Consider the following 24,152-nt stretch of genomic DNA (forward strand, 5'->3'; position numbering starts at 1 on the left):
TCTTAAAACATGAAATTCTCAAGGATTATTATCACAAGCAAAAGATCCGCCCCCAATAAAAAACGTGAACCACAAATGAAGACATTCAATAGAATGAATATTTGGTATAAACTGAATGATCTCTTAAAAATAGAGATTTTAGATTTCTTTCTTTCTCGATCCTACTAAAGCATATCTGAATATCATTGTTCTAATTGAGTCTTCAAAAAATTCTAATTTAGTATTCTGCAATACCATAAAGTATTCCAAACTAGGAATAGATGGGAAAAAACTCAGTACAAACGTTAGGGAAGGAAGAAGTAAGGTGGGGTAAAAAGAACCCCAAATTAGAAATCAGGAGAACAAGTTATAAAGAATTTTATTCCCCATATTAACTTCTCTCCAAAGGGCAAGGTTTTGGATTGAAGTTTTCAGATTCGAACGAGCTAGCTTTGTGACATTTACTCTGCTGGTCACGGCTTGCCTCAAAAACACCAAAAACCAAAACAAACCAAAACAAACCAACTACTTCGGGGAAACTTTTTGAAGGCACACTTAGCAAGTTCAGGGCCCACGTCTATTCCACACGTGGGGCCGTGTGTCCCACAAGTGAATCGACGACACCAAAGATTACCCCTCAAAAGATTAAAAACATTACCCTCGCATTGTTTTGGCAATAAAAGGGGAACCTTACTCCAAGTAAGGCCTCGACGCCAAACCTGGGGTAAAGGGCTGTTTTTGCTCATCTCATTGAATTCAGTTGACCAGACCCGGCTCCGGCGCCGGAGACTCAGGAGGAGAAGAGGAACTCAGTGACCGGGGTCTGGGCTGACAGCCCCGGAGTGCGAGGCTCCGCCCCTGGGTCCTGGGACGCCCTCAAGAGGCAACAGGACTCCGGGGAGCCGGAGGCTTCGACGGTTGGGGCCTGGGGTCGCCCCTCGGCTGAGGAGCCACAGGGGGAGGCCTTTGCGTGGCAGTCACTGACAGACTCACCTCGGCGTCTTCTTTGCACTGTGGGAGCGAGGGGAACTCCAGCTTCACGTCCTCCATGGTCCCGGCCCGCGGGCTTGTGGGTGGGGTGGGGTGGGAGTGGGAGTTGCCCGCCGGCCCGACACTCGGGCTGGCAGTGGCGGTGAAAGGGAGGGAGGGTAGACCGGAGGACTGACGGGGAGGCAGCGGGCTTACAACTAACACACGCAGACTAAAGGGTCCCAGCGACTCCGGCGGCGGCGGTGGCGGCGACGACAGCCGGGAAAAGGAGAGCTGGGCGGCTCGTGCCCGGCCGCCATGCTGCTGCCGCCTCCCTCCCCCGCCGAGTCTCCGCGCCCCTAAGGCCGCCCAGGCTCCCGCACCAACACGAGCCCTACAACCATCTCCCCTCTTTCCACCCCGCCCTCCCCGCGCCGCCCCAGCCAATCCCAGCCCACGCTCGCCTTCGGCCCGCCCCCCGCGGCCGCCAGGTGTCAGAGCGCCGCCGCCCCACCCCTTCGCGAGAGCGCAGACGCGGGGGGGCGGGGCCCTGGACGCGCAGCGGCGGGAGCTCACCGGGTGTGGAGGAGGTGAGACTGCGGTAGGAGGGAAAGCACGAAGGACGGTCCTGGGAAAAGGAGCGGGATAATACGACTCGGCTCTGCCCTTTCCGGATTGGACGCAAATCCCTTCTTTGGTGTAAGAACGGGGAAGACATCCTAGCCACCATAAACTGGCATACGAAAGGAAACTATAGTTTTCTCCCCTCTCAGAATCCTGCGCAATCTGGTGAGGTTATAACCCAGAGTAATGAAGAGTTCACCTGAAAATTACGTTATCCCACAGAATGAAACACCATCACTTTTAAGCAAATCGAAACGGTGTACTTTTAAGAATACTTGGGAATATAACAACTAGAAAATATCAAGAAAAAATGGCAAACAGAAAAAATCCTAATAGAAACAATTGATAGCCCACTAATTTGTACATAATACTGAAGGTCTCTTCCTTTAATTCTAAGCTTATTAACACTTCAACGTATTATTAAACTATATGGCTTTCAATATCTTTAAAAGGAGTTTGCGTCAGTTAATACTATATTGTTAATAAAGTTCAGGTATATAATACTTTCTCTGGGTTTAGGGAGATGTTATCTTTTTTGTTTTTAGACAGATGAGGAAAATCAAGCTTAGAAGTGGAAGAACCCACACATAAACTTGCAAGATTTGCACACCAACCTGATTCTTTAAAAAAAACACTACCACCACCACCAAAGTAAAAAAGTGAGACAGTCTTTCATTAACTGAATTGCAGATTACAAGTAAAAAGGACCACATGGATATCTGACCTAGACCTGACATACTATTACTTTTTATAGTCATGTTTATGAAATACACTACTAAACATATATAGAAATAGAACTGTTCAATAATTTGAATATTAGATGGCTAGTTTGAGGGCTCCATTTTCTCTACCTCTATGTAAACAGGTCTCTCCCTTTTAGTTACAAAAAGGCACACATTACTCTGCTAGCAAGTTTTTGAAGAATGATTGTATTATTACCTGAGTCATATATCATTCATTCTTCAGTGTTTATGAAACTGAAGTTTCTTTTGTTTAACAGCACCTTTAATAATAACATAATCTTAATTGATGCCCAATGATGATTTCCGATTGTAATTTGTTAAAGCTTTAATTACCACATGAGAAAGAATCGTGTATAGGTAACGGAACTTTTGTTCTGAACATTTCTGACATCAACATCCCCTACATCAGATCCTTAGCCTGGTATCCATAGATACCTAGTGTCCATGGGTGAGCTTGGGAAATAATAAATCTCCTAAGTTTTAATATATGCAAAATTGCGTGTATGTATGTGTGAATCTTTCTGAGAAGAGTGTACAAACCTCCTCAAAAGGGAACTATCATTTCACATAAATCAAGAAAACCAAGTCACATTTAAATAGCAAATGTTACTTTTAATCATAATCTAAAAAATGGTTATGGATGTGCATGTACTATTTCAATTAACTATCACACGGATTAATCATAGTAGGTGGAGAATAAAGGCTTTCTTGAAGGAGGAATATATACAGACACACATCTATGTTACATATAACAAGATGCTCTCATGAACACTGAGTATAGGTACTGTTTTAAAATAAAATTCAAAAGTCTACGACCTAAACCCAACTTCATCTTGGTTATTAAATAGTTTAGACCATAGTAAATGTAGTCTCATAAAAGACAAGAATATATGTAGGAGAACTGAATCAAACAGATTTTATTAAACTTTTTAGGATGAGGAAAACAAATGATATAAAATAAGTCATAAGAAATACTATCTGGTACTACCGTCTCAAACCATTTTCAAGGTTTTACAAAATACACAGCAAATACAAAAAGCTTCAACATACTCTTCTTTTATAACTTCTGCTGCAATAAATGCAACATTAACAAACATACAAATTTCTTCCATACTTCTTAAAAGTAGAATTACTGAATTACTAATCTTTACAATGTTATTCATATACATTTTTATTCATACTCTTTTAATGAGATCATTTTTGCCAATACATAATTTTCCTTAACTTTATTTTTACATTAAGCCAATATCTGTCATGCAGCCATCAAAAATCTTACAGTAAATTACACAGGTTTGTAGTCCAATTTAGACTCTAGCTTCTTAGAATCAGCCACTTTTCTGACTGCTTTCATGAAGTCTTCCTGTACTACAAAATCATGATCAGCACGAATTGCAAACATACCTGTGGAGAATAAAACAACATGACTGCTATATTTAATATGTGAATTATTTATTATAAGAAAACTAAGGGAGAGGGTAGGTGAAATGGGTAAAGGTGGTCAAAAGGTACAAACTCCCACTTAAAAAAATAAATAAGTCCTGGGGATGTAATGTACAGCATGGTGACTATACTTATTAATACTGCACTGTGTATTTGAAAGATGCTGAGTAGATCACAAGAAAAAAATACTTTTCTTTTCTATGTGTGATGATGGAATGTTAACTAGACTCATTATGGTGATCATTTCATAATATATACAAATACTGAATCATTATGCTGTATACATGAAACTAATATGTCAATTATATCTCAAAAAACTTTAAAGAAAACTAAATAATGTCATATTATTCTATGGAATAAATGTGAAGGAGCTTAGATGTATTACTTCTCAGCCAACAGTTCTAATTTCCTAAAAACCACTATTATTGTTCAATTAATTTCCGTAACTATAGTGAGCACTATTTTCCAAACCAAAAGCTAGAAAACAGTGAGACAATTATCTGTATACTTAAATTCCACCTCACACAGTCCCTGTATCCAATGTCATTTTGAAAAAAACAAAACAAAACCCAACTATCAATAACACATACACATTTTAGGCAGAAGTTTCCTAACTCTACAGGCAGCAATCCCCTGGAAGCAGGGGGTACATGTATGGTTTGGGAAAACACAAAACACCTCAGTAATTTTCATAGCTTTTCCTTGTTAATAATCAAAAGCATAGAGAATAGGAATTAAAGAAAGTCAACAAAAATCAGTGTCATTATTCATGTGAGAAAATTTACCTTTTTTAGGTACAAATTGGTATTTTATAAGACTTTCATATTCAAATATCACCATTCAGTTTTTGCTTTCAAGTTTCTGACAAGTTACTTGTCAAATACTACTTGGCAAGGAGGTAAAAGGTTTGTGGGTTTTTTTTAAACATTAGTTGTGTCATAGATACGGGTCCCAGATTTTGAGACAATCCTAATTGCATGATAAGCTAAAGCTGGTAAGTTATCACTATCTACTAATTAAGTGAATCCTACTACTATTTTCATTGAGGATCTGCTTATACTGAATTTTCACTAACATAAAATGAGTGGGTTGCAATAGAAAATTGCAAGGGTTACTTCCTGTCTTCCCTTTCAAGATTTCTACGTAAGGAATATTGGCAATAGTCATTCTATGCTGTCCTCAGAAATCAGGTGAATGGAAATGACTGGTTTTTTTAATAGTGAAGTTTTAAAACCTGTTTAGAAGGCTGTAACTAAATTAGGCAAGTTATTTTTCCAAACCTTGTGCATATTACTGTTTCCAAATCATTATTTAGTGAATGAGTGAATGTGAGATACATTCTAATCCAAAAAGGATGACAATCTCAGGATTTGAATGGAAAAAGACAACTATAATTGAATCAAGTATATTTTAACTCACAGAAAGATATGTTAACAAAAAAGGCTTGAAGACTAATAAAAAGAAAACTCAAGAATTTCAGTATGTCTCCAGATGAGAAGTTTAAAAAGCTTAAATTTTAATCCATACAGAAGTTATAGTTCTTTATTGGAAATAGCTAAAAATAAACTTTTAAAAAATATGTGGAAAAAGAGAGAATATAATTTAATGGTATCAGCCTTTAAGATTTAGATACTGCTTTTGTTTGGATTCCATCTTCACCAAAGCAAGCTTCTAATAATATTTGGTCTAGTGTAGATTTTGAAAGGAGAATGTCGTAAGTTACCCCTAGTAGTTCAGGCTACTGACTGCTTACCTTTTAATATTTTTGTTTACTAGTAAGTCTTTGTGAGCATGATTTATGTGATTTGTACTGAGAGTTTCTGGACCTGCAGATCTTTGATCCAGATACTGAGTCACAGTATACCCATGAAGATACTCCTATGGAGAAGCCATGTCTGAGCAGCCTCTTTAAACACTGTCTGTTGAATTTACAAGAAATGTTAAAATAAGGCTAATGGTGATATGAAAACAAGAAGAAATCACATATTGTAATACTTAAAAAGTGTTCATATGCAACCTATGAAAGTCAGTGACTATAAAATCTACTGTAGATATTTTTTTAATTTTAAGATTCTGTGTGGAGGACAAAAACTAAATGACCGTATGTATGGTTTTAAAGCCACCTGGTACCAGAAATAAAAATAAAATCACACAATCCACAGAAAAAATTATACTAAAAAACTACTACATTTCCACAAGTTGAATGAACACAAAATTCATAAATCAATCTTTCAAAGGTTAACTACTGACAGGCTAGTATCAGAAGGCATGTCATCCATTTTGTAGCAGATACCCCCAGTGCTGGCCCAGTCGGATTTCAGCCACAGGTGTGGCAGATAGCTCTGTACAGTCTCAGACTTACTCCAGGGGGACAGCATGCTATCACTATGCATGTCTTTCCACATTCTACCCTAAGGCATCCATAAGTGCAAAGAAGTTAACATCCTCAAGGGCAAATCTCATCCCACGGAGGAATGGAGGATGACAGCTGGTAAATAAATGTCTAGTCTCCCATATTTCAGCCAGATAATCCTGGAAAGAATTCTGTATGTTTCTCTGAGGTCTCATCAGAATCAAACCCCTCTTGCTTACAAGTTATTTCAGTGATGCACCCTTATAACAGCTTTCCCTCTTCCCATTTCACTTGCCCTATTCTCTACTTCTTGGAATCAATTTCCCAGAAAATAACAAGCACTCAAATCCTTGCAAAGCTCAGGCTCTGCTTTTGGACAAACCCAAACACATTTTTAGCAAATTAAACAAATCAAAATCAATAGTAAAAACTGTACTTTAAACCCTTACCTGCTTCAGTACAAACATTTCTCAGGTCTGCTCCATTAAAGCCATCTGAAAGCTTCACAATTGCTTCATAATCTGTTTAGGAAAAATACTGGAAATCAGTTAAAAAAATAATGATAGGAGACCTTTTTTGGATTTATTCCCATATAGAAAATTTAACTTAAGAGCCTGCTTCGAATTTAGTCAGCTAGGCATCAACTCTGTTAACATTCCACAACGTTAACAACAAAAATCAATACTTCTATTAAGTAAACCAGCACCAAGCAGAAATAAACATACTTCTAAAACTCTAAAACCAAGAAATATCAAGATCTGAAAGCATCTTAACCTGTTTCTACACAGAGAAACTGTTAAGTGCATGTGAACTTTAGATATGTCAAGCTATGACTTTTATTAAAACTGTAACCAAGTATCTAATTTGAATAAATCTAGAATATTCAAAACCAACTGTAACCACAATGGAATTTAATCACATAAGGCAAATATAAAATATACCAAAAATAGTCTTCAGACATCATTTTATCATACAGAATTTTTAAATGCTAGAGTAAACACTGACTAGCTTTTCTGGTTTCTGTGAAAGCTCCAAGTGTTGAGGTATCAGATCTATGATAACAGTAATAGTTAAGTGACCCTTCTATCCACGTGACAGACGAAATGAAGAGCTGCTGCTGGTTTAAGGTAGCAGTTACGGACTTGATGTAGAATAGCGAGAAGAGACACATAAGCTACTACAATGTGAAAAACTGTGATAAGACACCCTTGTCAGGCAATCTGGAGTATGTCAATCTCTATTTGAAATCACACAGATAATTCATTAATTAGTCTTCATTCAGGTTCAAGTTCATGTAAGCTTCTGGAGAGCAGAAATTCCTAAGGTTAGCACAGCATCTGGCACCTAGCAAGAGCTCAGTATTGGAAGAAGCTGGTAAATTCAGTTCAGTCTTTCCAACTCAAAACTTTCACATGAGTAATGAGAAAGGCAATGGTCAACTATTTGTAATTATTTTGGACCACTAACTCGTAAAAAGTTTTTAAAGTTGCTTGGCAATTATACTAGATGCCTCTAGTCCAGGGGTCAGCAAACTTTCTGTAATGGGCAAGACAGTAAATACTTCAGACTTTGTAGATCATATGGTCTCTGTCAAAACTACTCATTTCTGCCACTGTAGTGGGAAAGTAGTCATAGACAATATGTAAATGAATGGGAGTGGTTGTGCTACAACAAAACTTTATTTACAAAAACAGAAGGCATACAGAATTTAGCCCACAATAGAATACATGGCTTGCTGGCCTTTACACTAGTCCAGTCTCTCACTTCTATAACTATTTTGTAATTTTTCCTGTCCTCAAATCTCTAACAGTACTTTCCCATTTTCACTCTTAACTTGCTTTCTATTTCACTGAGAGAATAAACGCATTCAGAAGAAAAATCCTCTAAGTACCTGCCATATTTAAGAACCTGTTATCATCAGCATCTAATATATGCTGCCTTTCCTCCTATTCTCCTGAGAAGTCTATGCTCATAGACAAAGCCAACCTCTCTTCAAAAAAAAGCACATTATCAACTTGTATCTCTCTCCTAGATCATTCCCATCAGCATAAAAAAAAAGTGTTGTAAGTACATGCATCTTAAAGAAAACCCCAAGTCCTCATCTCCATTTCTGCTGCAGCTCCATTTCTTCTCTTCTCCCCTTCGCTAGAGAACGCCTTGAAAGAGGTGGCTAAACTCAATGCCTCTTGTCCCCATCTCTCTGATATCCATTCGAACAAGGCTCTCACTCCTACCACTCCAAAGAAATTTCTTTTGATAAGGTCACCAATGATCTTCACATAGTAAATCCAATCTCAGAACTCTTCTTATCAGACCCATTGTCAGCATTTGACAGGAAATTAGTCCCTCCCTATAGTATTTCTTCATTTATTCTCCAGGACACCATCAGGTCCTGGTTAACTCCTATCTCTGTGACTAACCTTCCTCAGTCTCCTTTGATGGTTCTTCCTCTCAACTTTTTTTATTTCCTCTCAACTTCTTAATGCTGGAATTAGCTCAGTTTTGAATCCCTTCTCTATCAACATTCTCTTCCTTGGAACCATTTTTATGCTGATATTAGCCACATTTATAACTCTAGCACAGGCCACCCCAACGAACTATTGATGCACACAGAATTACTAATCAACATCTTTACTTGGCTATCTAATTGGCATCTCAAATTAAATATTGCCAGAATCAAATTCCTCATTCTCCCTTTAAAATCGAATCTTTCCAGTCTTCCCTTGCTTTAATTGATGGCAATTCCATTTGTTCAGTTGCATGAGTAAAAAACCTAAGTCTTCCCTGGTTCTTCTCTTTAGCTCACACCCTACATCTGATTCATTAGCAAGCCCTGTCACCTCTATTTTCAAAATATGTCCAGAATCTCATTATTTTAAAAGATTTTGCTACCACCTTGGACCAAGCCACCATCATCTTTTGCCTGCATTACTGAAATAACCTCCTAATAGATCCTCTTGTCTCTATCCTTGTCCCTCTAGCTGCAGCCAGATGATCTATTTAACATAAGTGAATTCTGAAATATTTACAGATGAAATGATAATGACTGGAATTTGCTTTTTTTGTGTGTGTGTGGTACGCGGGCCTCTCACTGCTGCGGCCCCTCCCGTTGCGGAGCACAGGCTCCAGACGCACAGGCTCAGCGGCCATTGCTCACAGGCCCAGCCGCTCCGCGGCACGTGGGATCCTCCCAGACCGGGGCACGAACCCGTGTCCCCTGCATTGGCAGGCAAACTCCCAACCACTGCGCCACCAGGGAAGCCCTGGAATTTGCTTTTTAAAAACCCAGAAGGAAGGTAAGAGGTGGGAGAGATTACAGATGAAACAAGATGGGCCAAGGGTTAATTACTGAAGCTGGGGGATGAATTCCTGATAAGATTATACTCATCTCTACTTTTATGTATTTCTAATTTTCTGTAATACAAAGTTAAAAACAATAAAAAGTAAGGTCATATCATTCCTCTGCTCACAATCCTCCAATGGAATCCATTTCACTAAAAACAAAAGCCGAAGTTCCTACACAACGGCCTCAGTAAGGCTCTATACAATCTGATCCCCATTACTTCTATGATTTATTTCACTTGCTACCATCCCAATAACTCTGCCACAGACACCCTGACCTCTATACTGCTCCTGGAATGTTCCATGCACACACCTACTTCAAGGCCTTCTTACTTGCTGTTCCCTCCGCAAATTTCCCCCAAATATCCATACTTAGCTCCTTCACCTTTTAGGTCACTGCTTAAAATCACCTTGGTAAGGCGTTCCCTGTGTCTCCTCCTCCCCACCTCTATTCAAAATGTATACATTCAGGCTTCCCTGGTGGCACAGTCGAAAATCTGCACGTAACTCATAGCGGCCCTCCATGTTCATGGTTCTGCATCTGTGGATTCAACCAACCCCAACCAGGTAGTACTATAGCATTTACTAGTTAAAAAAAAAATCCACGTATAAGTAGACCCACACAGTTCAAACCCATTTTGCTCAAGGGTCAAGTGAATATTTTACTTTCTTCACCTGCCTTTCCTGACAAAAATGTAAGTTATATAAAGGCAGGAATTTATCTGTTTTGTTCATTGCTATATCCTCAGCACTTAGAACAATTCTTAGCATACAGCACATGCTCAATAACTATTAGCTAAATTCAAGACCACCATGTTTCCTGAATTTAAAACTAGATTTGGTAGACTATCAGTGATATTCAATAGCATTTTACTTCATTTACCAAATGTAAATATATATAAAATAGGTTATTTACTTACCTATTTCACCATGCTTTGTAATGGGACCTGCATGGATTTTTAATATATCTAACCTTGCTTGTTCGTTTGGTAAATCAATATCTGAAAATAAGAAAATTATAAGAAATTCTTTTGCAGGCAGGTTTTTTGTTTTTTAAATAAAGTAGGGGGTGAGGAGGAGGTATGGGAAGAGAAATGGACATAGACAAAGGGAAATGGACAGCAGGCACAAAAGCTTAACTTACGTATTTTTCTATCTAATCTGCCTGGACGAAGCAAAGCAGGATCCAGTGTATCTGGTCTGTTTGTAGCCATGATCATTTTAACTCTATGTAGAGTATCAAATCCATCCATCTGATTCAGTAGCTAAGAATATATTTGTGAATATAAATCAAAGGCACATTTTATAAAGCATCCCAACCATTGAAAAAACACATAGCACACACCTTTTATAAAATGACTAAGACCATGAAATGTATTGCTTACAGATACATATGTGATGTGCAGAATGATCGTTTGATGGAATCATATTTTTTTCTCTCTTACATAAAGGGATATATATTCCATCCTAAAAGTTCCAAGATAGATTATTTAATGGGTTTTTTTTGGCCGTGCCTTGCAGTATGCAGGATCTTAGTTCCACGACCAGGGATCGAACCCGTGTCCCCTGCCGGGGAAGAACAGAGTCTTAACCAATCGACTGCCAGGGAAGTCTCCAAGATAGATTATTCAACTATGTACCTTTGTATAGCTATCAGATAGTTTTAATAAATCTGAAGGCATCCATCCAGTCACGAATTATGAAACTAAGTTATGTGGACCTGATTTCCAATGTTCGAATTTTTTTGTTACAATTACTTTTAAAATAATGTTTCAAGAGCTTATGGCATGCCAGACATAAAATTTACATCAGGATAACTGGAAACAATGATTTTCTACAAACTTGATAATAAATCCATTAAATATCTTTTCAAATAATTCTACTTACACAGAAATACTGAGATACCTAACACATTTCCTTCAATTCCTAAAGTTTTCTTGAATAAATGTTGAAAAATCTAACTGCATTCAACAAACACTTTAAAACAAAGCTAGCCTGACAATATGTCTATTTCTTCATGCCAATATGTCTAACATACCCTAAGTGTTAGCTAACAACGTATCAGCTACATGAATAAAACTAGTATCTGCGTTTTAAAAAAAATACCTCAATTTAAGGCTTCTAATAGACTCTACAACTAATTTTAAAATACTGTCTTTTCTGAGCAGACAATTTATAAAAAACAATTTTCAAATACCCCTACTGAGACAGTAGTTGACAATGCATTACCTATGCTACCTATCTATTCATAGGAGTTGGAAAATGTGTTTGGAATCTTGCCATCACTTTCACAGAATGTGGAGTGGGAAAAGACTTTAATATACATTTCAATATCCCATCATCCATCTTCAATAATCAAAACTATTTTAGTTTCCTTTCACTCTCAGCAATAAAGAGAGGAAAGTATTAGTAATTTTTAGAGCAGCCTCATACATAGTTACAATTCATTTACTGCCACTAGTTTAAATATATTTGTCACTCATAAAATATCTGAATAAAACTAACACAAAATCACATTCACAATGTAAGTACAATATATAATTTTTTAAATGGCCAGTCTGCTCAAAAAATGTAGAACGGTACAGCTGTAACTCACATGAAATTTTGTAGATATCCCTATTATTTTCTAGTACTCATTTTCTTACTAGAGATTGTGGTAAAGAAAACTGTTCATTCCTGTCAATACTGTACTTTCAAATTTCATACTTAAGTGCATTCTTCATTTAAACCATTATCCATATTTTGACCTTCAAATATCCAATGTTCACTTCTTCACTTTATAAACATTGATTTCTTTACAAACAGGCTTTACCAAATATTACCTCCATTAAAGTTCTCTGAATCTCTCTATCAGCTGAAGTACCCTCAGAAAACCGACGACCACCTAAAATAATGATGTGGAAACTCGTATGCATTACTCCTTTCCTCTTTAAGCATCATTTAAGAAAATATGAAAATGATAGTGTCTGGGGTTTAAAACATTAAGATGAAAATAAATTAACAAGAATTACACTGACAAAATTCGAATTGATTTTGGTATGTTTATCATTTTCTCAATGTTAAAGGTTATTTATTGAGAGTGGTTAAACTTTCTTAAGAATTTTTTTAAAGTAACATTCAATTCATTTTGCTACTTCACACAAATTGCAGTTAGAGGTGAAAAGAGAGGGGAAAAGTTCTTTTAGATTAAAAAAATATTCCTAACAGTTCAAGAAAAGTTTAAAATAAATTTTAAGAAGTGTTATTCTTACCAATAGCATCTATTTCATCCATAAAAATGATGCATGGCTGATGGTCCCTGGCATAATTAAACATTTCTCGGATCAAACGAGCACTTTCACCAATGTACTTGTCTACAATAGAACTAGATACAACCTGATTAAAGGAAAAACATGGTAAACATAGGAAAATTCAAATAAAATTTATTTTCAATAGCTACAAAAAGAATATTCCCTTTACCTTTAAGAAATTGCAATCCAACTGGCTAGCAACAGCTCGTGCCAAGAGTGTTTTTCCTGTACCTAGGAATGATAAATGAAGTCCTAATTAAATGGAAAGTAAAACAAATTTTCAAAAGCCTTTAAGAATGTAATCCTTTGAATAGTAAATTTTGCAAAATGGAAGCTAAGTCTTAAATAAAAGCATTTAAAATCATTTAAAATCCCAAAGCACTTCCACTCTCAATATTAAAATTTAAAATTTTATTCAAAATATCCCTTCTAATTTTATTTTAAGCAAACTGAATACATAACTTTAGAAATATATCAAAGCCAACTTACAAAGAGACTGTGATGGAAACTTGTACATTCAAATACATTGGGCTATACTGAACACTGAGTGGACCTTTGCCTACGTATGATATTGTAATATCAAGTATTTGTTATTTGGAAACTACTGATTCAGTGGGTTATGAAAATCTTCCAAATACTGGCATTTTCCATTATATAATATTAAAAAGTCACATTTGTTAATACCATCTCCGATCTCATCCTGTCTTATATTAACAAACACATTGGAAAGTTGTCAAGCTCATAGTACCAGAGGTAAAGTTTTCAAAAACTTAATTTTCGTTTGAAAGCTCAAATTTATCACTGGCTACAGATGGTGTCAGTTGTTTGCTTTAACATGATTGGCTAACTTCATTCATTTTTTTAAAAAAATGTGTGCAGGGACTTCCCTGGTGGCACAGTGCTTAAGAATCCACCTGCTAATGCAGGGGACATGGGTTTGATCCCTGGTCCAGGAAGATCCCACATGCCATGGAGCAACTAAACCGTGCACCACAACTACTGAGCCTGGGCTCTAGAGCCCCTGCTCTGCAACAAGAGAAGCCACCGCAATGAGAAGCCCGCACACAGCAACGAAGTGTAGCCCCTGCTCGCCGCAACTAGAGAACGCCCGCGCACAGCAATGAAGATCCAACACAGCCAAAAATAAATAAATAAATAATAAATTTAAAAAAAAAAATGTGTGCAAGGTAACCAATAACCAGTCTGATAACTGACTGTAAATTATCCTTTCAAGTAAAAATGGCATTCCGTGAAAAGCAGCTAATACAGCAGGCAACTCAAATAATCACACAAATGCTTTTCCTGGAGATATCTTATTCAGTATGCAACAGAAGTACTTTATATGTATTTTCCATTTCATCACAGAATACAACACATTATTCAAGGATCAAAAGTTAATATTTTTAATGCTTTAGCAAGGACATTTTAAAGTGAAACTGACATCTTTTTTTAAAAATACTGCAAATGTGAGTGGCCCCGAACACAATGACTACTATACCATTTTGTGCCACTGACTTAATTGATTCATACTATGGCATGAGTAGCTTTACCCTCATTGCTTTGCACCATCAGCACAGATGTTAGTTGCTTTTTTCTTTTTCACTGTGTTGACATCTTAGTATTACAAGAGTAATTCTGACCTTGCAGAATCCCTGAAAGTGTCTCTGGGACACCCAGAGGTCTGTGAACCACACAAGATCATTGCTTAGAATCACATGGCATGTTTAGATATATATACCCTATGAAGCACAAGAGGACTAAGCAAGACTAAGAAAACAGTAGACACACATCCCCAATCCCTTCCTTACTCTGAACAGAATGGAGGCTGGAATTGTCACATTAATTATCTCCATCTCATTTTTTTACTCCTTCATTCATTCATTCACTCATAGTGGGGCAGACATGATTTAATACCAACCTGGTGGTCCATATAACAAACAGCCTTTTGGAGGTATTATTCCTACACGTTGGAATAATTCTGGGTTTGTAAGAGGTAATTCTATTACCTAGAAAAGAAGTTGCATGTTTCTTAAAACGTTAGTAAAGATTTTGATGTACTTTCAAATATTTTAAGTAAACTATCAGCAGATTTATGTACATACATCATAATTCGTAATAGATCTAGAATTCAGTGCTATGTAAAACCATTTATATTAGAGGTTTTTCTTCAGATAGATGTAAGATATCTCTTAAATCTAAAAATCTTAAAATATTTTTTAAATTAATTAATTAAAAAGCATGTGGTAATTTGAACTATTTATTATTTAATACACTTGCTAAAATAACCACACACTTGATTAGAGTGATGTTTGCACGGGCATATAATCTGTCAAACACATTTGAACTGTACACTTAAAAAACGTGAATTTTACTGAAGGTAAATTATGCCTCAACGAAACAATTAACACTACAAAAAATCAGTTAAGCAAAAAAACAAAAAGATTACACTGGTGTGCATCTGAATACAACAAAAAATAATTATAAAATGGGGAACTTTGGTAAGATATAACTGCCACTAAGAGAAATGGTACATAAAATTTTCTTATGTTGGCATTTTGTCATAGTAGTCTTAAAAAAAAACATAAATTCTGCTCTCAATATTAAGACTGATTCAAAGAAAGAAAAGTGGAGAACAGCAAAAGTGAGGATTTGACTGCCCAGTTTAAACTCTTCACTTGAGAGATAAACCTCTACTGAATAACTCTGTCCATAAGGTATGATTAAGACACGCCAAAATTGTGAGAAATTAATATTCGCAATTGTCTGCAGATGTATACTGCATGTCATTGGTGTGTGTGCGTGTGTCTGTGTGTGTGAGATTCATTCTGCTCCTATGGCTGATGCAGCAAATCACTGTAAAATATTTCACTGTTTCATGAAGCACTTGTTCTTCCTCTTTTCATTAACTATAATGTGAAAAGAATAGGCTTTTATTTATGCTTAGGCCAATGCTTCCGCAAGTATGGTTGAAAAAAAAAAACAACTTGGTTTCATAATCACCTGGAATGCTTGTTTAAATGCTAATTCCTGTGCCCCACCCCCAAGCCACTGCATCAAAATCATGCAGAGGGCCTAGGAATCTGTATCTTTAATAAGAGTTCCAGAAAATTTAAAGTGCTGAAGTTTGAAAACTACTGGTTTAGGGCTTAAATCAGATAATGTAAGCCATTCTAATTAATCAAATTCATTCCTGAGTATTTCCATCCTAAATTAAGAGGAAATCAATACAACAATGTAATTTGCTTAAAAGAGAATTGTTAAGAAGCTATCTGTGTTGTAAAGCAAGGCCACCCTGATTTGATTCTTCATGTAAGAACTTAAAGTTTAAGCCACGCTAAAGCCAATATTTTTCTTAAATGACAGCAAACAGCTTTATCAAAATAAAATATTTAAGGCACAGATAACTCACTCTATTTAAGGGCAATAGGAAATCAATGAGGTTATGGGAAAAACTACATTACACACACTATCCAAATGTGCTCTGACCCAACTAAACTACTAAGATAAACAAAATACCAGATGGTATGGGCAGTGGATTACATCCATTATTCTTAGCTTTTTTTCCTTCTTGGTCATAAAAAGAGCAGGATTTTTCAAACACCAAATTATCTCCAAATTTAACAAAAACCCATAATTTTCATAGCTAGAGATTCAGTGCTTTTTTTCTCTTGGCAAAAATATTATATATATAATATTCAGTAAACACTATTTGGATAAAGTGATTTTACATCCTCTTTCTCCCTTCAGGCATTTTAAAACCTGTACTACTTCTTAGTAAGTTCAGAGAATAAAGCACACACTACCAACCTCTCGTAACTCCCGAATCTGTTCTGACAAACCTCCGATCTCAGAATAAGAAACATTCCCGGGGTCCTCATGCGACATGTTGTAAACCAGTGGGTCCACCTCTCTTGGCAAATACCTGTAATGATAAGGTGTATATTTTTCTTTTAAAAGATGTATTTTCTCTCAGCCTACAAATAGAGTATAAATGACTTGCTTATGCAAGCACCTGTAGGTGATCTTGGAAAATCATGTTGGGACTTCCCTGGTGGCGCAGTGGTTAAGAATCCGCCTGCCAATGCAGGGGACACGGGTTCGAGCCCTGGTCCGGAAGATCCCACATGCCATGGAGCAGCTAAGCCCGTGCACCAAAACTACTGAGCCTGCGCTCTAGAGACTGCAAGCCACAACTACGGAGCCCGCGTGCCACAACTACTGAAGCCCATGTGCCTAGAGCCTGTGCTCCACAACAAGAGAAGCCACAACAATGAGAAGCTCGTGCACCGCAACAAAGAGTAGCCCCCGCTCGCTGCAACTAGAGAAAGCCCATGCATAGCAATGAAGACCCAATGCAGCCAAATAAATAAATTTATTATTTTTTTTACAAAAACATGTTTAAATTAATTTGAAATTAGGAAAAGCTGAAAAGTGGCAAAACATTCAGTGATCTCAAGAAGCATATATTTTGGATAAAATCTTCCCTCCTGAAAATGAGACGTAAACTAAATAGTACAAGAAACCTACCTCATGATAGTTAGTGTAGTCATATCCAAAGCAACTCTTGTTCCTGGCTTCAGCTTACTTTTGTCAAGCTAATTGTGTAAAACAAAAGGTGTTACACAAACACTTGAAAAGGGGAATAACATTCTAACAAGAGCATAGTTAGAAGCCAAATAATCATTTTTATCCTTCCGAGAGAACACTAAGATTAGATTATAAACACCATGCCCAAGGGAAGGGTTTATAAAAAGTAGTAATTCAAAGTTATTTCCTTCTGCTCCTTCAAAGAGTGCCCTTTTGTGCAATCTCAGTGTGAAATGAGAAATCACTAATATATAAAGTCTGAGGTGGCAACAACCTTGTTTTTGAAGAAGGAACTGACTGCAATATTTTACTTTCAAAGGCTCACTATTTAATATAGTTTTGCTCATTATTTTGATTTAGGCACTGTAGTACAGTGACTTTGGCAATTGGTACCAAAGCATTTATACAGAAATCCCTTAATGAACATTTGGAGGGGAAGGACAGGAAAGCATCTTAAAGGTATGTCCATTAGATTTATTTTAAAAACTATAGTTTTGGGAAGTATGTGTTATGTGATCATAGGAGATAAGGGGGATATGCACTCTATTTCCCCTTAGAGATTTTTTATTAAAATTCTAAAGAACAAACAAAAAAACCCCAGCAACCTTCATTCATGCTTTTGCTACATGCCAGACACTATGGTAAATATATTACTGTACATATTAAGTTGAATCATACTAAACAATTTATTGGCATATTTAACTTATTTGGATAGAAGTGGAGAGAATCTATCCAAATAGATTCAAATCACACTCAGGCTGTTACTTGTCAAAAATAAAGTTATTTTTCGAAAAAACTATAATTTTTTCGTTTTTTCGAAAAGTGCAACAAAAAAAATAATAAACTGCTTGCCAATACAATTTCAGAATCATACAAATTACTGACCACTTTTCACAGGATTTTGCAAACAGCGCTCAGTTTAGGATTTAGTGCCAATTAAAATGAAGTGAAGATATGCTAAATACTAGGTTTAATATAATGGATTAAACTAAGAATAATTGTCAGGTACAGTAGTCCTCCCCTTATCCACATTTTCAGTTACCTGAAAATATTAAATGAAAAATTCCAGAAATAAACTAATCCTAAGTTTTAAATTTCATGCTGTTCTGAGTAGCGTGATGAAAGCTCTGTCCTTGGGACATGAATCATCCCTTTGTCCAGCGTATTAGTAGCCCTCTCGGTTATCAGATCCACTGTCCTGCTGACTGAAGTACTTGTGGTCAAATAATCCTTATTTTACTTAATAATGGCCCCAAAGCACAATGGTAGTGATGCTGGCCATTCAGATATGGCAAAGAGAAGCCACAGACCGCTTCCTAATGAAACGGGGAAAGTTCTCGACTTAATAAGGAAATAAAAATCATATGCTGAGGTTGCTATAATCTAGAGTAAGAACGAATCTTCTATCCATGCACTTGTGAAGAAGAAAAAAGAAACCTGTGCTAGTTTTGCTGTCACGCCTCAAACTGCAAAAGTTATGGCGACAGGGCATGACAAGTGCTGAGTTAAGATGGAAAAGGCATTAAATTTGTACAAGATATTTTGAGAGAGACCACATTCACATGACTTTTGTAACAGCATATTTTTTTAATAATTGCTCTATTTTATTATTATTTTTGTTAATCTGTTTCTGTGCATAATTTTTAAATTAAACTTTATCATAGGTATGTATGTAGAGGAAAAAACATAGCATATATAAGGTTTGGTATATGCCCAGGTTTCAGGCATCCACTGGGGGTCTTGGAACATACACCCCACGGATAACAAGGGACCACTGTACTTGAAAATGAGCTTAAACAGAGATGAATATGAAGCTATTTCAACATTTACATCTATAGGGAATATATACTCTGGCTTTTCTAATATTTTCCAGTTTTCAAATACTCTCTTGCCCCTCATACAACCACAAAATATCTTAGACATGCCAACTTTTGGCATCCAGAGGGCCCTGAAAGGGACATAAATATCCTCTGTCGGATTAGGCAACTGAAATTTTGATTTAGAAAATGTCATCCCACTTACATGCTAGGCAAAATCTTAAGACTGAATTTAGTCCCTAGGAAAAATTCAATTCTATAGCCATGTCATATCAATCTTTTAAAACCTGAACCTGACACAACAAATACTCAGTTTAGAAAGCTCTTCCAATGAGTTTATAAGAATTCGCTAAAGACGCTTTCTAAAGAATAGGGTAGTACATAAATTGGCTTCAGAGGCTACTAAATGATCCAAAGCCATTTGTTGGTGATTTTTGATGACTGCAAGATAAAATCTGGAGTTATTTCAATTTGCCGATTCTAATTTAAATGAACTCATACAAAATCAATTTAGCCTCTAGTAAAGACTATAAGTAATATTTTTGAATGTTTAAATATAAAATGTAATTTATAAGGTCTAATACTTTTAAGACCTCTTCAAAAAAAGACACTAAAATAAAATAATCTGAGATTCTTTCACTTCTAAAATTCTTTGATTTCTCAGTGTGTAGAGCTGACTGAGGCAATGCAATAGAGCAGAAAAGTAGAGACTACCGGGAGTCAAACCCATGGTCTGAGTTCAGGCTTTGCTAATAATTAGCTATATCTGAACAAGTCACCTTTGGGAGTTATGGGCATAATGCCTGACCTGCTTACCTTGAGAATTAAATACCTTACATGAAAGCGCTTTTGTCAATTATAAAGCACTATAGAAATGTAAAATGTTACCTGTCGACGACAACCCACAACATATCTTGGTCCATTTGTAGCTTTAACAATGACTAGAGGAAGAAAATGAAAAAACAAATTGAAAAATAGAAAGTAAAAAATAAATATATCCACATTGATGGCAGATTGAGTTTTATTTCTGTTCTCCAAAAGACAAGAATTGAAAGACAACTTAGTCTATGCAATAATATCATCTACCTTCATTACAGGTCATTAAAATAATAAGCATTTCAAAAGTTGGTGGTGGGAGGGAGGGGAGTCTGCTCTTTTTTTCTTTACTAACAATCTAATACACTTACATTTTTCTTCAGTTAATTGCTTAAGTACTTCACCCACAATCTAAGAAAGAAAAAAAAAAAAGCATTACTTTTTGCCAAGAGCTAAAAAAACAAATCACCATCACCCTCTACACCCCAAACTCCATTACCTACCTGCCCAACACTTTGTAGGGCCTTCAGATCATTTTCAGACTTTTCATACTGCTTGGTAAGTTCTTTTAATTGTTCCCTTACTGAAAAATATAATTTGAACATTTTAAATTAAATAATCTTAGCGAGTTTAAGTCACTAAGTCTCACTTTATTTAAGTTTATTTAAGTCTATTTCACTTTACGTGTATTTTATATGCACTATATCAAACCACAGAAAACATAATGCCATTTGTAGATGACATGTTTAAAAACGAAATGTTACAGAGAAAGCACCATGTTTTTACTTTCTTGATCAGGAATACTTACTTGTTTGAGCACATATGAGGTTACATTCATAACAGATATTGACATTCTGACACTTCCGGATTTGAGATTACAAACCCGAATGATAAAAGAGTTAGACCCTTCCTCACTTCACCTACCCACATGAACTGTCACTTTGGCTTTCTAACCTAAATAAAGCGCCACAGAATTATACAGTTAAGGTCTTCCTTCATTATTTAAACCATTCAGGTTTGTCAGTGACGGTGCACTAAGAAAAATTATAAGTACTCTTTTGGTTCAGGAGTAAGGGAAAATTGTGTGCCTGACAGAGCACAATTCAAAACACGAGGAAAAAAGAAGAGGACTATGATTGACCGATGGACCCCTTCTCTCTTAAACTCCGCGTTCGGCTTTCCATTCCACTAACAAGCCAACTACCCGAGTCTCGTCTCTTGCTTGAGCTTCTTTGACTCAAGTCTCTTTCCGCCTCTGGGTCCCGGGACTCCACCAACACCGCACTCCTTGCACCTTAACCTGGAAACATCCCTGTGACCCACTTCTTCCCCACTCCCCTCTGGTCATCTTCCAATTCCATCTCAGAACTGGGGATGTTCTCTCTGTCACCTGGACCAGACTGGTCCATTTTCACGCCCGAAGAGGCGTGAAGAAGCTCGGCTTCCGAAGCTATAGGCGGGGATGACAAAGCGCCTTGTCTCCAGACTGAGGCCTTCTCTCCTCGGGGCTCGGTTGCCGAGCTCGGCCAAAGGCCTCCGCTTTGTCAGAGACAGGAGCGGGTCCGGGCACGAGATTATGTGGAAAGAAAGGTGCACTCACACTCCTTGAGACGGCCGTCGATCTCCTTGTGCTCCAGCAGCTTCTTGCGGTAGTCCTGAAGCGCCTTATCTCTAGGGTCCGCCATGATGAGAAGCCGCCGCTCATAGGGGATGCCGGGAATGGCCATGGCCGCCCGGGCGGGGGAAGGGGCGGGGCGAGATAGGAGAGCCTCCCTGGAGGGGCGGGTTTCGCGGAAGACACTGCCCCTTCCGGTTTGCACCGCCTCTGCACTCCACTTCGCCAACGTCTGCGTCTCTATGCACTAGGGTGCCGGCGTGCACCGAAGGAGACCTCCAGATACACCATCCCCTGCAGGTCAGCCTGGGTAGAGCAAGGGCGCTGTCCCCTGAGAGGCCTTGGTATTTTTAAGTCACTGCTGTTCTGGAACCACAAAAGACTTTGTAATAAACCAAGATGAGAATGAAATAGGGAATATATACATATCTCTCTAAAGAGCTCTGATGGCTTATCGGTATAACACAGATAGCCTACTGGTATAACCCAATACTATCCAGGATCTCCAGGTACAGAAGGAGTAGGATATTTATTCATTTATTCACTCAGTGAGTGAGGTACTAAGGGTTAGATCTGGTGGGAAGATAAAAAAATATCTTCAAAGTGTAATAAATACTATACTATAATGAAAATAAAACATGGTGGTGTTATAGAGTAAGGTGAGGAGAACTAATTTAGCACAGATATCTGAGATAACGAGCCAGATGTGCAACAAACTGGGGAAAAACCTTCCAAACAGAGGAAACAGCAAATGCAAAGATCTTAAGGTGAAAAGGGGGTTGGCTCATTTCTTGGAACAGAAAGAAGGCCAATGAGCCTGGAAGGGGGCGGGTTGTACAGATGAGGGGCACAAGATAAAGATGCCTTCTTTCTGTGCTTTTGGACAAATTAATCTCTCAAAATCTCTGTAGAATGAGCATAATATTTGTACCTATCTCATAGGGATGTCATGAGTATTAAACAACATAGTGTGCCTGTAAGCTATCAACACAACATCTGGCACATAGTAAGCATTCAGTAGTGTTATTTTAAATTGTTTATTTTAAGGGTAGTAATGACCTCAGTTTTTGCGGGACAGGTCCACATTGCTGTACCTCTTCCCAGCATTACTCCTAGGGAGAATTTATTGCTGTTCCAAAAGAATCAGTCACATTCCCCAGACTCCATTTGATCTCATCTTATCCAGTGGCCCAGGATGTTTGAGTTTAAATAGGTATATCTTATATATACATATAAATTGCAAATTTAAGTGAATTAAATTACAAACAAATTATTAGGAAATTAAAAGATGCCTTCAAATTTATTAGGAAAAAATCTTATGGATATTGTGTGAATATTCTATTCTGTTTTTTCTAAATATAACTGGTAATTGCAGTTAGCCAATAAACAAGGAAGGTGGATTGAGCAGGGTTAGTCCCTTCTCCCACTCAGCTGCAACTATTCTGGTCAAACTATACCAAAAGTATATCACCTCTGACGTCAAGAAGAGAGGATGGGGCAAAGAAAAATATATATATATATAACTCAGTTTGATTCAATTCAATAAATATTTATAAGCACATACTAGTGTGTTATTTCAACATAGCACACCAATATTTTAAACTCCCTTGACTCTTATTCTTTTTCTCTCACCCATCTGGCAAAATACCAACTTCAGTTGAACCTCCTGTCTGTCTTCAGTATGCCTGCAACAGAACAGCCCTGTTCCTTTTTATATGCACCTCTAAGACTGTATCCCTGTCCATCAGAAAATATAGCTTAATTTGTAATTATACATTCCTAGGTGTTCTTAAAGATGCAATTAAATGTGTATTTTCCCCCTAGTAGACTATAAGCTCCAGGAAAACAAGGACTATGACTATTTCTTGCTCATTACTGTATCCCCAGAAGATGGATATATATATATATATATATATATACACTATTGAATGAATTTGTGAATATGTTAGACACTATGATAGGTAAGCAGAGATACAAAAAGACTAAGAAATGTCATCAGTTCTCAAGGAACTTAAAATATTGTAGAATAGAGAAGAAGTGAGGTGACAAGGTAGGGTATATCTTAGTTTTGGAAGGAGGGGTCATTAAAAGTGATGTCATAACAAACAGTGATGAAATTTTTTTAGATCTTCAAAATATCATTTTTAAGGATAGTCTCCTAACCTACTAACGTATAATGTGGCATTGATGGGTGTTGTGGTTTTAAAATATGTACACAAATTCTTTGATACTTCCCATTTCAAGAAGTGGAGCCTAATTTTCCTCCCCTGGATCTAGTGACTTGTTCTGGACAAATAGAATAAAGTGGAAGTGACAGTAGACAACCATTGAGCCTAGGTCATGAAAGGCCTTGGAGTTTCCTCCTTACTCTCCCTTGGACCACTCCCTCTGGGGGAAGCCAGCTGTCATGCCGAGAGGACACATCAGCTGGTCTGTGGAGAGACCCACACGGAAAGGAACAGCCAGCAAGGAACTGAGGCCTCCTGCCAACAGCCATGTGAGTGAGCCATTTTCGAAGCAGAGCCTCCAACCCTAGGCAAGCCTTCAGATGACAGAAGCTCTAGTCTTAATTGCAAC

General features: G+C 37.2%; 2 protein-coding genes across 10 annotated transcripts in view; both read right to left on the minus strand.

The window, feature by feature from the left end:
• The window catches only part of STYX (serine/threonine/tyrosine interacting protein), a 40,272-nt gene extending 38,919 nt beyond the window's left edge, over positions 1-1,353 (minus strand). For 3 of the 6 annotated variants that reach the window (XR_012329978.1, XR_002174072.3, XR_002174071.3), the window contains exon 1: positions 973-1,352. Coding sequence is in view for 2 of the 6 variants with exons in the window: in XM_019923861.3 (XP_019779420.1) it covers positions 973-1,029 (57 nt within the window). In the remaining 4 variants the exon portion in view is untranslated. Of the gene's footprint in view, positions 1-972 lie in introns of all 6 variants that reach the window. The other 3 variants (XR_002174070.3, XM_004317453.4, XM_019923861.3) reach the window with 2 other exon arrangements.
• Positions 1,354-3,206: 1,853 nt separating this feature from the next.
• Positions 3,207-21,718, minus strand: PSMC6 (proteasome 26S subunit, ATPase 6). Of its 4 annotated transcripts, XR_004525065.2 has the most exons (15): positions 21,561-21,718; positions 20,464-20,543; positions 20,332-20,371; positions 20,033-20,085; positions 17,268-17,335; positions 16,548-16,662; positions 14,659-14,746; positions 12,910-12,971; positions 12,702-12,825; positions 12,273-12,334; positions 10,595-10,715; positions 10,371-10,451; positions 6,558-6,629; positions 5,509-5,674; positions 3,527-3,716 (listed from the first exon to the last, which is right to left on the minus strand). XR_004525065.2 is itself a non-coding variant. In XM_004317454.4 (14 exons), the coding sequence occupies exons 1-14, from the start codon at positions 21,685-21,687 to the stop codon at positions 3,598-3,600; spliced, it is 1,212 nt and encodes a 403-aa protein (XP_004317502.1). In that variant the 5' UTR covers positions 21,688-21,718; the 3' UTR covers positions 3,207-3,597. The 4 variants fall into 4 exon arrangements, 2 of the variants coding, with proteins under 2 accessions (XP_004317502.1, XP_019779429.1); XM_004317454.4 differs by lacking the exon at positions 5,509-5,674 and having other exon boundaries at positions 3,207-3,716; XR_004525066.2 differs by lacking the exon at positions 10,371-10,451.
• Between the last annotated feature and the right edge of the window lie 2,434 nt (positions 21,719-24,152).

Source organism: Tursiops truncatus, chromosome 2 (assembly GCF_011762595.2).
Source record: "Tursiops truncatus isolate mTurTru1 chromosome 2, mTurTru1.mat.Y, whole genome shotgun sequence".
Lineage (NCBI taxonomy): Eukaryota > Metazoa > Chordata > Mammalia > Artiodactyla > Delphinidae > Tursiops > Tursiops truncatus.